This window comes from Leuciscus leuciscus, assembly GCF_965113295.1.
Source record: "Leuciscus leuciscus genome assembly, chromosome: 2".
In the NCBI taxonomy this organism is placed as follows: domain Eukaryota; kingdom Metazoa; phylum Chordata; class Actinopteri; order Cypriniformes; family Leuciscidae; genus Leuciscus; species Leuciscus leuciscus.
Genome location: NC_138726.1, coordinates 6,266,846 through 6,282,391, shown reverse-complemented (window position 1 = coordinate 6,282,391; position 15,546 = coordinate 6,266,846). Strand labels below are relative to the sequence as shown.

The 15,546-nt window shown below is 36.5% G+C and overlaps 1 protein-coding gene across 1 annotated transcript; it reads right to left on the bottom strand.

Moving 5' to 3' along the window:
- Positions 1-54: 54 nt before the first annotated feature.
- On the bottom strand, positions 55-14,212 carry LOC309493000 (adhesion G-protein coupled receptor G5). Its single transcript, XM_082162052.1, has 14 exons — positions 14,061-14,212; positions 13,779-13,878; positions 12,167-12,409; positions 11,859-12,033; positions 9,050-9,194; positions 7,679-7,789; positions 7,401-7,544; positions 7,275-7,311; positions 5,576-5,676; positions 5,135-5,250; positions 4,686-4,954; positions 4,368-4,473; positions 3,961-4,241; positions 55-532 (listed from the first exon to the last, which is right to left on the bottom strand). The coding sequence occupies exons 2-14, from the start codon at positions 13,867-13,869 to the stop codon at positions 435-437; spliced, it is 1,917 nt and encodes a 638-aa protein (XP_082018178.1). The 5' UTR covers positions 13,870-13,878; positions 14,061-14,212; the 3' UTR covers positions 55-434.
- Between the last annotated feature and the right edge of the window lie 1,334 nt (positions 14,213-15,546).

Here is a 15,546-nt window from a genome sequence, read left to right as displayed (position 1 = left end):
CGTTCATTTTACACTTAGAGATTTATTAATAAATTCAGCAACACTAGAACAATATTATTTTTTTTACAAATCACAGCTTTTATTACATTTATTAGATTTGATGAAGTAAATATAAGATGAGATATGATTAGATAATAGATCAAGGTTTTAGTATGTGTAGTTATAAAGAGGGAACTGCATTTCTTTAATGCAATGAAGTGAAATTAGCAAAAAGGAAGTAAAAAAAAAAAAAAAAAAAAAAAAAAACTGGTCATGATGACACTTTCTGAAGGTTGTGATTCTTGTAGACATGTTGTGGTGTTGTGTGCCAATTTTAAATAAGCCAGAGTGCATGTCTGTGGGTCACTGGGTGAAGATCTCTACAGCTGGAACATGTCTTCTTGTTAAATATGTCAGAGGTTTTAATAAGAAAACCGCATGAGAGGTCGAGGTCGTTATTTCGAGATGTCCAGAGTGGATTTAGTCTTGGATTGAGTTGTTTGCGCTCTGTTTTTCCTCGCTGTACCACACATCCACACAAAGATGTAAAACCCTGTAAACAAACAAACTTAAAGTTTCAGTCCATCATTTTTTGGCATCCAGAAAACTTTCCATTCCCCTTTTCTTGAATCGTCACGTCACATAATTATTCTACTTGTGGTTTAACATGAAAACAAAAAAAAACCCTGCACTTTTGTATTTCACTTCCTCCTAGACTGTGTTGTGACTTTAAAGCAACCCTTGTTCTGACCCTAACTATGCTACGCATCTTTTTAATTTGACAAATATTTCTTCCTTTTCCACCTGCTGTTATCCTCCATCATTGATTTTTTTTATTTTGCAAGCAGACATGGGTCAATGACATGACTTGAATACAGCCTTTACTATGATGAGCATGTTTTTAAATTCTGTATTCAATTTTATTTTTTTGGGGGGGGAATAAAGTCAGGGTGATACAATAATAATAAAATAAAAATGAAATGAAATGAACAAAAACCTTAAGTAGTTTGGCATAATGATAATACAGTATTTGAAAAACCTACGTCTGCCAAATAAAAGTCATGTGGCGTGACGAACAAAGTCATGTGGTACAACCAACAAGCCAAAAAAAAAAAAAAACAGGAAACACTACATTCACACTGCAAATAATCAATTCAGATTTATTGCTCAGATCCAATTTTTATATTGTTTTGTTTGGCTGTTCACATTATTTTTGTAATGTTGCCAATGTCAGATTTGAGTGTGAATAGGTCACGATCCTGAACTGACCCGAATGCGCAAGAGAACAATAACAAAGGGTTTGTCCAAATACCCTCACTTGCGGTCTTGGCCAGTGCGAGCGTGTGGACACACAGGAAGAAAGGGCACAAGACTGACCGAGGTCTTGAGAACACCAAATCTCAGTTCCCTTAATGCACAATAAAACCAAAAACATGATGCATGATGAGATAAGCTTTGCCTCGAGGCTTACCGTATCCCATCATGCATCATGTTCAGGATGGCACATGCCCCAAATTCGTGAGATGTTGAGGAAAACATTCCACTGTAAGTTAGATTAATTAGAGATTACATATAATTTGGTAGTAAAACATAAAGTGTTGCCCATTTTATTGGTGCAGATACAATTTTGGTCATACTTAAGGTTAGGGTCCAATTCTCACTATTAACCACAACTTCTGCCTTAATAAACTCCTAATTACTGCATATTAATAGTTAGTAAGGTAGTTGTTAAGTTTAGGTATTGGGTAAGGGATGTAGAATATGGTCATACAGAATAAGGCATTAATATTTACTACTATAAAGTACTAATAAACAGCCAATATCCTTATGCATGTTAATAAGCAAATAGTTAAAGGTATAGCGGAGGATGTTTTACTTCCTGGTGGGTAGTCTAAACTATTGGTCCTCCTATTTGTCAATCATTCTGGTGAATCAATCAAACTTTTCAAAAAGTGGAGAGGGCGGGTCTTATCTAAAATTTGGAAAGATCCTCCGCTATACCTTTAATAGTGAGAATTGGACCCTAAACTAAAGTGTTACCATTTTTTTTTTTTTTTGTGTGTGTATTTTGTGCAACATTTGTAACTGTTTTTTATTGCTTAATTTTGTAAGCACCACAATTGCGTAATTGTGTTGTCTGTTTCATGTTTCACTGTAAACTCTTACATTTTTACAAAACTATAAGTGTGTCCCATTGGGTAATCAAAAGTTCTGCACACACGGTCTTCACGCGTTCTTGAATGCTTATGCCAAATACAGGAAATTTTGAATCTGAGTAGGCATGTGGTCAAGTCAAGTGCAAAGACCACAAGTGTGGGTATTTTGACAGGCCCAAAAATGCAGCGCAGCACAGAATTATATAGAAGTAAACACGTCATATTAAAGGTGATGAAGTCATCATTTAGGGGCCCGAACATGATTTTATTTACACACACACACACACACACACACACACACACACACACACACACACACACACACACACACACACACACACACACACACACACACACACACACACATTATAGCCTATATGTGTATATAAATCCTTTTTTTATTTACCATGCTGTTAATTTCCTATAAGGTATTTGATTGGCTTAGAATGATAAAAATTGTTCTACTCTTTCCAATTACACTGATTGCTGGCATGTCTATTTAAGTGGTGGTTTGAATGTTGGTTTTAATGTATCAAACATGGAATCAAAAACAAGAAGGGCGAGAAAGCCCAACATCGCAATGTAGTGATTACTTTCATTTCTGGCGCTATGGCATTTCTGTGCTGTGTTGGAGATGTTAGCGTGTCTCTAATAAGATCTGTCACAAACATGATCCCTCCACGATCTAATCTATAGCGTCTTATTAACTCACTGTTATTCATTGTCTGCAACACATTTCTTCTCCCTCTTCCTCTTTCTGCCATTTTCTCCTCTGCTAAAGAAACTCTTAAGCCTCTTAAAAGTCCTCGTCCGTGCTCCTAACAATTTTTACCTTAAGTGCTCTTTTAAGGGTTAAGATGCTTTCTGAATTACTTTTTTCTTTACCAGGATTTTTTCTTTAATTTTAAGAGTAAACGCCCACATTTCTAAGAATTTTCTTAGAATTTTGTCACTAGGAGCTACTCTTTGCATTAAGATTCTTTATGAATACGGGCCCAGACCTGTATCTGATTTAGGACCTCATATGGAAGTGGCCCGAATCAGAATTGAAAAAAATCAGATTCCATGTTGTTTGTGCCGTTCACACTGTTATGAACGTTGGAAAGGTCACGAGTCACGTCATCTATCTAAGTTATTTGTCTGTGTACTCCGGTTCAAAAAGGTAGGGAAGGGCGAAAAATTCCATCTCATTTTCTCCTCCAACTTCAAAATCGTCCGACATCTTTGTTTTAATTTATTGTTATTATTTTCTTTTCTTTTTTTCGTGACCTTTCCAACGTGATGACATAATACGTGGCGTGTCACAGACCAGCACAAGACGAACAATTGTGGTTAAAAAGTATATCCATTTTTTTTTTTTTTTTGAAAATGACAGATTGTTTCGCTAGATAAGACCCCATTCCTCAGCCGGGATCGTGCAGAGCACTTTGAAACGGCATTGATTTGAACTTCAACATTCTGGTTGCCATTGAAGTCCATTATGTGGAGAAAAATCCTGAAATATTTTCCTCAAAAAACTTAATTTCTTTTCCACTGAAGAAAGAAAGACATGAACATCTTGGATGGCATTGGGGTGAGTAAATTATCAGGAAATTTCCATTTTGAGGTGAACTCATCCTTTAAATATATATTAACACTGTAACATTGAGACCTTAAAAGAAAGTGTAACCCAAATATGCTAGGACTTTGTACCTGATGGTTAGACCATATGACATTTTAGAGTCATTAATGGAACCACTACTAAGTATACTGTAAATTTAAACTACAAGATTTATCATGGACACTCATATGTTCTCTATCACTCTTGAACCCTAACTAAACATACCTTGCATTGAGTTTAAGATGCAGAACAGGTAGAGTATAACGTAGTTGGTATATCCAGAGCTGAAGAAGGCCAAACCCCATGTTGTTCCCAGAAGACACATGAGGCCCAGCACTGTGCCCGCGTCCTTCCAGGCGGGCATCTTGCCATTCCTGTTGCCCACATGTCGCAGCTTAAAGATCTGTCTGGACACTGTGATTAGGATTCCTAAATTGAACAGGAATATGACGGTGAAGTAGGAAAGGTTCACGGCATACAGGACGGTAGGTTGTTTGATCCAGCAACTGTAATGAAAGAAAGGTTTGCAATGTAATCATGTACTTAATACATTTGATGGACTGACGTAGAGTGCAACATAATTTAACTACATTTGCCTGTCTCTAATGCAAATTTAAAATGTGAAGACTTACACTGCATTTGTTTTGTTTGTATCTGATAATGTCATATTGGATGTGCCATAAAGAGGATTAGTGTCATAAACCGACAGCATGCCTCCAACAACAATAGCAGGGACTCCTGTCAAGAGGAAAAGATCGCAGGATAAACAATTTCAAGATTCCATTTTATGATTTTTTTTGTTTTAAATCATATTATGTTTTAAGTTATTTTTTGAGTTAAAAATTTGCATTTGAGTTTCCAATATTTCAAATTTCCCTTTAATGCTTCCTGCATGTTTATTAGACATTAGCTGCTATGTTATTTGCATTACATTTAGTCTTGATGCTCACCCCATCCGATCAGGGACAACTTCACCAAGTAGTGTCTGATGTAAATGTTGAACACTCTGATGAGAAGAAGGTACAGGTGCAAGGCTTCAATAGCCATCCATGTGAAACAAGACAGCAGGCTGTAGTGCATCATCACAGCGATAAACACGCAGACATCTTCCTTTCCCAGTTTGGCAACCCATTCGCTGAGCATGAAGCTGATGTTGAGGAGAAACAGAGCGCCACTCAGAGACACATGGAGGCTGCTGGACACTTCTGCCCTTGCATAACTGAAAACACACACATAGTATATACTGAAAACTATGGGCAAAAGTAGATGTAAATTGAGCATTATTGGCTTTGAAGAGTTTATATTCACAATTTTTATAGCAATGTAATTTATGCATGGAATAATGTGAATCAAAGCACAGATTATATATGCATTTATATGAAAACAGAAGGAACAGCACCTGTTGAACATGAACGACAAGACAGAGGAAGCAGAGAAGAACGCAGACAGACCGCAGCCTACGTAGCTGATGTAGGACAGGATTTTCCAATGCTCTTCGGATATCGTCAAGTCAGTCTATTCAAAGTTAGGAAGGTAGATAAATAAGAGGTGGAGTGAAATTGAAACCATATCAGCTGATTATTTTAAACTGCTACATTGTAAATATATATATATATATTGTTGGGTTTAACATAAAAAAGTAAGTTACTTGCTTGCCTACAACAAAGGAGATTGGTTTAATAAATCGCCTAGAAACTTAAAATATTGTTATCTGAATCACATTCATTTTCTAAGTTGATTTGACAAAAGATAAAAAGTTGTGATAACGAATCATTAAAATATTGTTTTTTACAGTGTATTTTTACTGAATAATTTCATGGGTGGATGTCTCAGTACTCACCAGTAGCACAGCAAAAGGGGTCATATGGTTACAGTTGCACTCCACAACATCATCTCCAGTAATATTGGTGAGACAACCATCAGTTTTCCAGGTTTTGTCTCCTATATGACAGTAAACAAAAATCAAATCAACATCAAAGGACATATGTTGTAATATAAGAGCATAATCACATTTTTCATTGAAGCAAGCAGGGCTTGGCGGTATGATGATATATTGTTACCACGGTAAAAAATGTCTATTGTTTTTGCTATATGATGTATATCGCGGTATGTAAATATACTGACTGGCACACTGCCAAAGTGCGTGCGCGGAAAGCTGTCTCTCAGAAGATGATTGCAAATTTGGGAGTTATTAAGCACAATAAGCAGTGAAAAAGAACTTAAAGGGATAGTTCACCCAAAAATTACCCCATGATTTACTCACCCTCAAGCCATCCTAGGTGTATATGACTTTCTTCTTTAAGACGAATACATTCAGAGTTATAATAAATAATGTCCTGGCTCTTCCAAGCTTTATAATGGCAGTGAATGGCCGTTTCTGTTTTGAAGTCCATCAAAGTGCATCCATCTATGATAAAAGTAATCCACACGGCTCCGGGGGTTAATAAAGGCCTTCTGAAGCGAAGCGATGTGTTTGTGTAAGAAAAATATCCATATTTAAAACTTTATCGACTAAAATAAGTAGCTTCCGGCAGACGGCCTTACAGTACGCATCAATATACGGTGAAAGAGTAACACTTGACCTGGCGCACAACATAATGACGAACGCGGGAGTGCAGAGGATAGAGCAAAACAAAACACCAGTCAAGAATTAGAAGTCTAACACGAGAATTTTTAAAGAAAAATGTCGGAAGAGCTTGAGTTTGTAGACCAGCCCTGTTTGCTTGAACCGCGAGAGGCGTCAAAGCTTACGCTACTCCGACATCATACGTCATACATCGTCAAGTGTTTCTCTTTAGGCGTAAGTCGACTTGCGTAGGCCGTCTGCCGGAAGCTAGTTATTTTAGTCGATAAAGTTGGATATTTTTCCTACACGAACACATCGCTTCACTTAAAAAGGCCTTTATTAACCCCCAGAGCTGTGTGGAGCACTTTTATCATGGATGGATGCGCTTTTATGGACTTCAAAACAGAAATGGCCATTCACTGCCATATAAAAGCTTGGAAGAGCCAGGACATTTTTTTATATAACTCCGCGTCTGAAAGAAGAATGTCATATACACCTAGGATGACTTGAGGGTGAGTGAATCATGGGTTAATGTTCATTTTTGGGTGAACTATCCCTTCAATGCAGTGCGGAATCTGGAATTCAGTTCTCTTTCACGTCTTACTGCGCTTGAATGGTCAAATACATGAACAATTATGTCAAAATACCCATCATGTGGAGCATTCATGTAAACACAGACGGTTGTGTCTCAAGTGAAAGTAAACAGTTGGATGAAACCAGATTTGTATGGATCCATGTTTTTGGTCTTAAAGTGACAGCAGCCTAATATACTGTACCTACTGCCCTTTTTGTTATAGAGTATTTGCCTATTGTTTGCAATTTGCTTCTTCTTCTTTTTAATAACAGAAATGAGATAAAAGAACACAAAAAAAATGTATACATATATGGTTATCATGAATAAAAATTTCTCATTTCCTGAAATAAGAATTTGGTCACATCGCCCACCCCCAGAAGCAATTAACCATTACTGTACCTTTTTCATCATAGAACTGACAGGACAGGTTGTGTTTCTTTAAATATAAATATAAAACAGGAACAAATCATTATTAGGACATTTTGAGGCAATTTGAGAATATTACAAATTTCAAGTTACACTTACATATGATGGGCCTATGGTTTGGTCACAGATTGTGAGATTAATTTTGAACTCAATTGTAACTCGATCAGTCAATGTGTTAGTGTCAGGTCCAGGGAATTCAATCCGTATGATTTTCGAGGTAACAGTTTTATTTTCCAGTTTAAGCTGTAAAAAAAAAAAAGACAATAATTTGATTTATAAATGTAAGCTTACTGTAAACTTTAGAATCTGTGTGACATGCAACAGTGTTCTTATCACATGACACTCGACACAGCGTTAAAAGGGGGTTTGATTTGAACCTTGAAGTGCTGATCGGCATCGTAGGTAGCTACACCAATTTTGTTTTCCAATTGGTTTTGGAAAGGATTCACCGGGATCCTAATCTCTGCCACATCATCATTATCCAATACCTTAAAAGGAAAAAAGACATCAGGTCTCTTTAATAATGATCTAAATTAAAGAATTACATTCTTACAGTATACATGTTCTACATTGTTTAGAAGTGTAAAAAATTAAGCTACTAATTCTTTCATAAATAGCGAAATGACAGAAAATTTATTTTAAGGTTTCTCATGCAAGACTAGTCGGATATTCGATCTGCAATAATGAATCTAAAAATAAAATGACTACTCGGATTTCGCTTAATGATCCTTTGCTGGCCTTAAATGCAGTGCATTCATGATTAATCCTTTGCACACAAACTAAACATAGTTATAACTAAACGCATCGGGTGGTGCTGTGGAGCGAGCATGGAATAAAGCTCATTGTATTTGATAAAACAATCGAGTGGTGCAGGTATGACATGAGTTAGCGATTTGGCATTTTAGATCTTCCGGGACCGGTTTCACAAAGCTATATTAGACCGGTCTATAGTGTTAGACAAGTCTAAAATTTGCTCATAGACTAGTCTAATAAGAAAAGGGAAAATGGCTCATAATTTAAACATTTCTTCTTGTTACTACATTCTCCGCTAAATTTCCCAAGTAAAATGTCCTTGTAACTGTAATATACACATATTTTCCGCTGGGGTAAACTGCACTGAGCGGTTGAATGCGCTTACTCGATCCGCCATGTTTTTTTTGTTTTGAAATGTGTCTTATTTTACCCAGAATGCATTGCAGTGTAGTCCTACTTACAATAGTCAGAGTCTTAAGTGCTTTGTGCAACGGTCTGATTTAGATGTCTATCTGAAGTCTGACTATCTACTCTATCTAAGCCATAGTCAAAGTCTATCTCTGTGAAACCGGCCCCCGGTTCCACCGTCCTGAAGTCAATGGTTTTTTTAAAATGGCGGCTTTGTTAAATGGCTGACATAAGGTCTGTGGTGAACACAAGCTCAAGACACTTTCACATTTTTTGTATTCATCTGTGATAATTGTCTTGATGGACAAAACGTATCATAAACTTGTTTTTAGCGATAATCCAAAAAGCCTATGGGAAAATCCTATTGGGTTTTGTCGAACCAGTGAGATGCTCACCATCATTTCACTCTACTGCTATTATTTTTGGCTAGTACATTCATATTTTTGTGCGATTTTTATACGCATAAAAAAAAAAATCCTCATGGACAAAAATGAAGAGGTGCTGCAGAAATAACTTACATCAGTTTAGCAGCTTTATAGAGTTATATCAGCAAGGACCTTTGGTGTTTATGGGGCAGGTATACTTACATCTGGAGCTTTGATTTGTAAAGAACTGTTTGTCATGCTTAAATTCATCTTAACCACAGTCAGGGAAAGATCCTCATTATAGTAGGTCTTGGATTGCACAGGAACACTCATATTTACAACACCAAGTATGGCTTTCTTCTCCACTCTGCACAAAGGTGTGGCAAACATAAAACCAGGTCTAAAACAGTGTTTCCAACCTTGCTCTTGGAGACCCCTACAACAACACACATTTTGGATTTCCCCCAAAAATCACACCTGATTGTTACTTTATGATCTGAAAGTAGTGTCAGATAAAGGTGTACTGAAGGTGAAGTTCTTTTTTGTTCTTCAGTTAGGGGTAAAAATAAGTTAGAAATACCAGTAACACTTTAGAATAATGGTCCGTCATTAATAAGTAACTATGCAGGAAGTAATGCAGGACTAATGTAGCACTACATTAACACTTCAGTTACTACCATTAACTAATATGGAAACACGCTTTGCTAATCAGTAAGTAATGTCGAATTTAGGAGATAGTTCATTATTATGTAATCAATAATTACTTAATGAGATAAGCTTCATTAATAACTATTAACTAACTGACTAATTATTAAGAATATTATATCGTGTGTCTGAGACGTAATCAGTCATAATTTTTACTCTGAATGTAGTCATAAAATGCATCACTAATTACTCAAGTGTTACCTAGTCACTATGGAGGAACTACTAGTGATCTGGACCATTTTTTCACTTTAAAATAATGGTCCAGGTCACTAGTAGTTCCTGCATAGTGACTAGGTAACCCTTGAGTACTGATGCACGTTGAGAGTAAAAAAAAACAAAAGACAATTTGCTAACATCTCAGACACGTTAATGTTATGATTGTGACTAATTTTAAAGTGTTACCGAAATACCTTTTCAGCGATTTCATGTGTTTTCCTCTCAATAACAAAATAAACACAACAAAAATGAGGGCGGTGAGAAAACAGCAGTTAAGAAAGCATCTGATCATAGCGATGTGGATGTTTGAATCAGCTCTGTGATACCAGCATGTACTTACAACCGAATTAGGGTTAAAATTAGGGTTTGGTTTAGGGTTAGTTGCATGAAATTATGCATAATTTATAGTTATTTCTACAGTAATTACATCTCACACGGAAGAATGACACTGTGGGCCCTACACACAAAAAAAAAATGGTTCTTCAGGGGTTCTTTGCGGTGGTTAAGGTGCTATATAGCACCACTACCATTTAAAGAACCTGTTAAGCCCAGTTTGGTTCTTCAGCGGTTCTTTAGCGGTTCTTTGGGGTGGTTAATGTGCTATATGGCACCTCTTATGGTTCTACATAGCACCATTTGACAAAGGTAGGTGCTATATGGCACTTAAAGTGGTTCCCCTATGATTACAAGCCAATGAACCACTTTTAGCACCATTTTTGTTTAGAGTGTATTTTAACGATCTGAAACGTTAGTAACGAAGTATCAAGCGCAAAACGCAAGTAACTTTGTGGGCGGGTCTTTGGCGCTGTTGCTATTATACCGGCGGGATAAATGACTCTTGCGTCCGACGCAAATCTAAAATGGGTTGGTCTGAAGTAGCTTCATTACTCATAGGTGTGGTTTGGTATTATAATGGCGGATTTGCCAGGAGCGGTTCACAGCTGAGGAGACCGACGTTCTCGTCAGGGCCGTAAAACACAGAGAAGTGACATTGTATGGGGATGGGAGAAGCCCACCCAAATTAGCTTCGGTTAAACAGGCGTATAATAATTTGGGTAAATGTGTAAGCTATGCCTATTTTTTCACATCTTCATGGACACAACAATGATTTCCCTCGTGTGGTAATATTTTTCCTTGTAATAATGTATGGTTTGCAAAAATGAAACCGGCTGCTTCTGTGTAGAGCAGAGAAGCAAAGTGTATGTGCGTTGTACACACGCTACACTATGGCCAAGCATGCGCCCTTAAAATAGCATCTGAATAACGCGCCACTGACTTTAGACTAGGTTTTTCCTGGTCAGTGGCGGAATTGTTTTCTAAAGCTGCAAAATAGCACCAGCGAACGTTTGCACCGGAACACCCCTCCTCTTTGCGCTGAACCTCCCCCGGGAGCGCAAATGCATTTGCTAGTTTACCGACGTGCGTCTGTGGAGGGAAAAGTCCGCTGTGCGCGGGTGCAACATAGGAATGATACATGCGTTGGTGTACAAAGTCAATTGCGCTGGGTGCAAGATAGGGCCCTATAAAATAAAGTGTTACCGTTTTTTGTAACAATGTAAAAGTCTTTAGTGCCACTTTTATTAAATATAATGCATTAAATGTATGTTTAATGGAAGGGAGAAATGTGGGATGAAAAAAATAAACATCACATCATGTTTATCATATAGCACTTTATACAGTAGATTGATTTAAAGCAGCAGCTTTTACAGCTTTTCAGTTTACTACTATGAAGCACCTCTGTAGTGTGTTCATGTTTTTACTCACGGACGTCTGACCTCGACAGACTGAACAGAAGAAATGAACCGAAGAAGATTTTCATGGAAAAGAAGGCGGAGCCTCATAGCCACACCCACCTATGACGTAATCGACACGGACCAATGGTAGTTCCAAGGTGTTTAACTTTTCTGGAAAGTTTGTTTGAAAACTAAATGAACTTCGTTTTGGTCTGATTTTGTTTGAAATTACATCACATTAGTTCTTCGATTTCACTTGAAGTATATCAGGGGCCAGGCATCCCAAATCTGTACTGTTGAGGGCCTCCAGGAATAGGGGTTGGAAACACAACAAACTTAAGGATTGTACTAAAGGATTTTAAAAAGGTTTTATTTACCTAATGTAGGTATGCACAATAGCTCCATTTAAGATCACATCTTGGCACATTTTTTTAATATTGAGAATGTTTCTCAAGTCTTTTGGGATATTCATTTGCTTCTCTTTCTCAGTCAAGAGCGTACTTATTTCGTCAGGCAAGCAATACACCACAGTACACAGTGTTGAAGTGTTTACTGTAATAGACGGAAGGAATAATTAATGTCCTGAGTAAACAGTAACACCATGTTATCATACTCAATGCACATTTCTCATAAATGCTGTTGTGTTACTGGTTTAAAGCAATGGAAGAAAAGAAGTCTTACTTACGTATTCTGAATTCAACTCTATGGTTACTCTGAATTATCTCTGCACATATGTCAAAATTTTGTGTTTCGCTAAAGTTTTGGTTTTCAAAGAAATCGACAAAGGAGCACTCAATATAACATGTATTGTTTGTTGTTGAATTACAAAGTAATTCTTTTGCAGTGTCACGAACAGTAATGTTTGGTCCAGATTCCAATGAGATTTCCATCTCCAATGTCCGTGTGTTATTTTTCAGTGTTAGATGTCCTAAAGAGATAATACAAATTACACAGTGAAATGTAAATCTTTAAAAGACTTATCAGTTATAATCTCTATTGTAGGGAAGACTGGGGCTAGTTGTCATCTCAGTGACTATAAAATGTAGTGCTTTCTCTACAGTGGTTTTGTATGTTGATTTCAAATACCTTGTTCAACTTAGTGATTTTATGAATTCTATTCTCGATACTAAAATTACAGTAAATTACTATAATTAAAAAGTTTGGGGTCAGTATGAGACAGTTTATAATGTTTTTTTTTTTAAATAAGTATCTTCTGCTCACCAAGGCTGTGTTTATTGGAGCATAAATACAGTAAAACAGTAATATTGTGAAATATTATTATAATTTAAAATAACTATTTTCTATGCGAATATATTTTAAAGTGTAATTTATTCCTGTGATGCAAAGCTGAAATTTCTGCATCTTCAGTGTCACATGATCATCATTCTAATATGCTATAAACAAGCAAACAATAAGATCATATTTTTTTGAGAAGTGTCAGCTACATAATAAAGGTAGATTTTAACTCAGCCGTTTGTGTTGAGTTACATTGTCAGGACAAGAGTATCGCTCATACATGTCAGGATAGGATGAATCGTCACGTTTTATAGGTTGCAATTTTTATAAAATATTTATATTTCCAATGGCCTATAAATTAAATTTTTGGGTTAGATTTTTGCTCTTATATTTCGTATTAATGTTTGAATTTTGTTAAAAAACCCTACAATAAACTGTTAATGGCAGGTTCTGTACAGAAACTGAAAATAAAGCCACATAGAATAACTAATTAAAAAAGTGTTTGCATGCAGATTTGTTAAGTAAATTTCCCATATGGTATTCATTCAAATCTACTTAGCTAAGCTAAGAAAAATATTTGATGGCAATGATATTTACACTTTCATTTCTACACGCTTAAATTGAGTACTAATATAGAATATACTTTGTTTTTTAAATTCCGCCTGAACTAACTATTCAGGTAGAAATTACATTCGTTTTTTCTGTAGTATTTCCTTAACCACAGAATGTTTTTTTTTATCAGTGAAGTCAAAATGCTGAGGGCAAGCTTCAGTCTCCCATACAATAAATGTCAACCTGTACTTTATGAGTATATTTATGGAAATCTTATGCAAATATGTTCTGTTTGTATTTATAATTTGCTTATTGGAGTCTAAAAACCTCAAATTATAAAGAGCAAAAAAATTAAACAAAGAACGTATTTCTCATCCCAGGAAGAGGGATTCCACCATTTATAACCTCTTTGTGCTTTAGCAATCAGTTGTAGATAAACTGGCAATGGAAATCAATTTTATATACTTAAAATTAATTATTACAAGTATGTAAGTGTTTTCAATAGTTACCGTTTGTATAATTACATCCTTCAGCATCCAGGCCATAGATCATGATCAGAAGTAAAAGGAGTGTCATATCTGTCATACCTCTGTGGGACATATTACGTTTCTGGGAGTTCAGAATACAGACATGGAAATTACAATATATATATAGGCTATTAAATATCATACATCATCATACATTAGCTGCTTAACAACATTAATCTTTTCACATCTATTTACATCTCTTAAAATGGCTTAATTTTTAAAAACGCTCTCTAAAATGAGCCTAAAAGCGTTTGATTTACATACCTTTGAGTTTTCTCAGTTGGTGGAAGTGTTGACAGGTCTGTACGGTCAGGTCAGAATTCACAGACTGAGAGTTGATCATCAGCCACACTCAAATGTTGTGGCTTCGGATGCATCCAATGAGCTCTACAGAAAGCAGAGCACAATGACAAGCCTTGTCATAACTTTTTATTTATGACTATCATCAACACAATTTTTCCTGAGAATAACAGACTGTCCATGAGCTTATCATCAGTGACAACAGCCTCTGTTAACGTCATCATGACAGAAAATTGTGGAACATTGCAGCATCAACAACACATCTCTTCTCTGATGATGTGTTTACTGGTGTGAGGTGAGGGCGGGGCAACCTGTCACTCACATGAGATCAACCAATAGTAAATCACAACCATCCAAATCGATTCCCAAAGACAAAATCAAGTGCAGAACTTCATTTCTTTTTCTTGTTTGAGAAGGCATTTCACTCAGATGTTTGGATTTAAATAGGCCACAACTTAAGAGTCTATGATTGGATCATTATCGCATTGATCATTATGTTTCCATCATGTTATATGTTTGGCAACAGTTCTTCTGACCCTAATTGATGGAGTGCGTAGATTTTCATTTCTTAAACAACCATGTATGAAGACACATCATGGCTATATTCCAGGATGACAATGTCAAGATTCATCAGGCTCAAACTGTGAAAGAATGGTTGTGAGGAGCATGAATAATTATTTTCACACATGAATTGGCCAGAGCTTAAACTCATTGAAAGTCTTTGGGATGTGCTGGAGGAGACTTTACAGAGTTCTGGACTCTTGCATTGACAATACAAGATCTTGAGCAAAAACTGACTCACCTCTTGATGGAGCTTGAGATGTTACACACTTATTAAAAATAAAAACACTGTCCAGCACAGGGACTTTCCACTGCTTCCGCTACTCTGGATATTTGTTTGTGTTTTCACCAGACCGGCTCTCAGTCTGTGCATTACTGGTGGGGATTGTTCAGTAGTCTCTTGACTCTCTATCAACTAGACTACAACTTTGATACAATCTGTATTGTAAAAAGCGCTATATAAATAAAGGTGACTTGACTTGACTTGACTAGACTGCTTGCGTACTGCAGATTATTCTGGTTAGGAAACACCCACTCAGACAGGAAGACTGTCAGACTTGCATATAAGCAATTAATGATTTATTTAGTTCATATGTGCCATTTGAGGAAGTTTGCTCTTTGTTTTATGTACTTTCCAGTTTTGTATGCAATGAGAATTACATATTTAGTGCACAGACTGTGAGCGGCCAGTGTGTGCTGTCTGAGACAGAGACGTCATTGTACTAGTTCTGTCATGATAAAGGGCTTTTCACACTTAAGATAATCAAAACCTGAGGTAAACGTATAGTATATAGTATAACACTGCTTTAATTCACATTGTACACGTTAGGGACTGCAAAAGTGGTGCTAACCCTGTTCCAGAGCAGGGTTTCATAACTCAGGTGCAAAC

What these genes read in the sequence shown, in the direction of transcription:
- LOC309493000 (XM_082162052.1), bottom strand. Translation starts at nt 13,869, where the DNA reads ATGTCCCACAGAGGTATGACAGATATGACACTCCTTTTACTTCTGATC. An exon ending in TACAAATCAAAGCTCCAGAT is followed by an intron (nt 7,790 to 9,049) that starts GTAAGTATACCT and finishes TTTCCTTTTAAG; the next exon opens with GTATTGGATAATGATGATGT. An exon ending in TCAGTTCTATGATGAAAAAG is followed by an intron (nt 5,677 to 7,274) that starts GTACAGTAATGG and finishes ACTGTCATATAG; the next exon opens with GAGACAAAACCTGGAAAACT.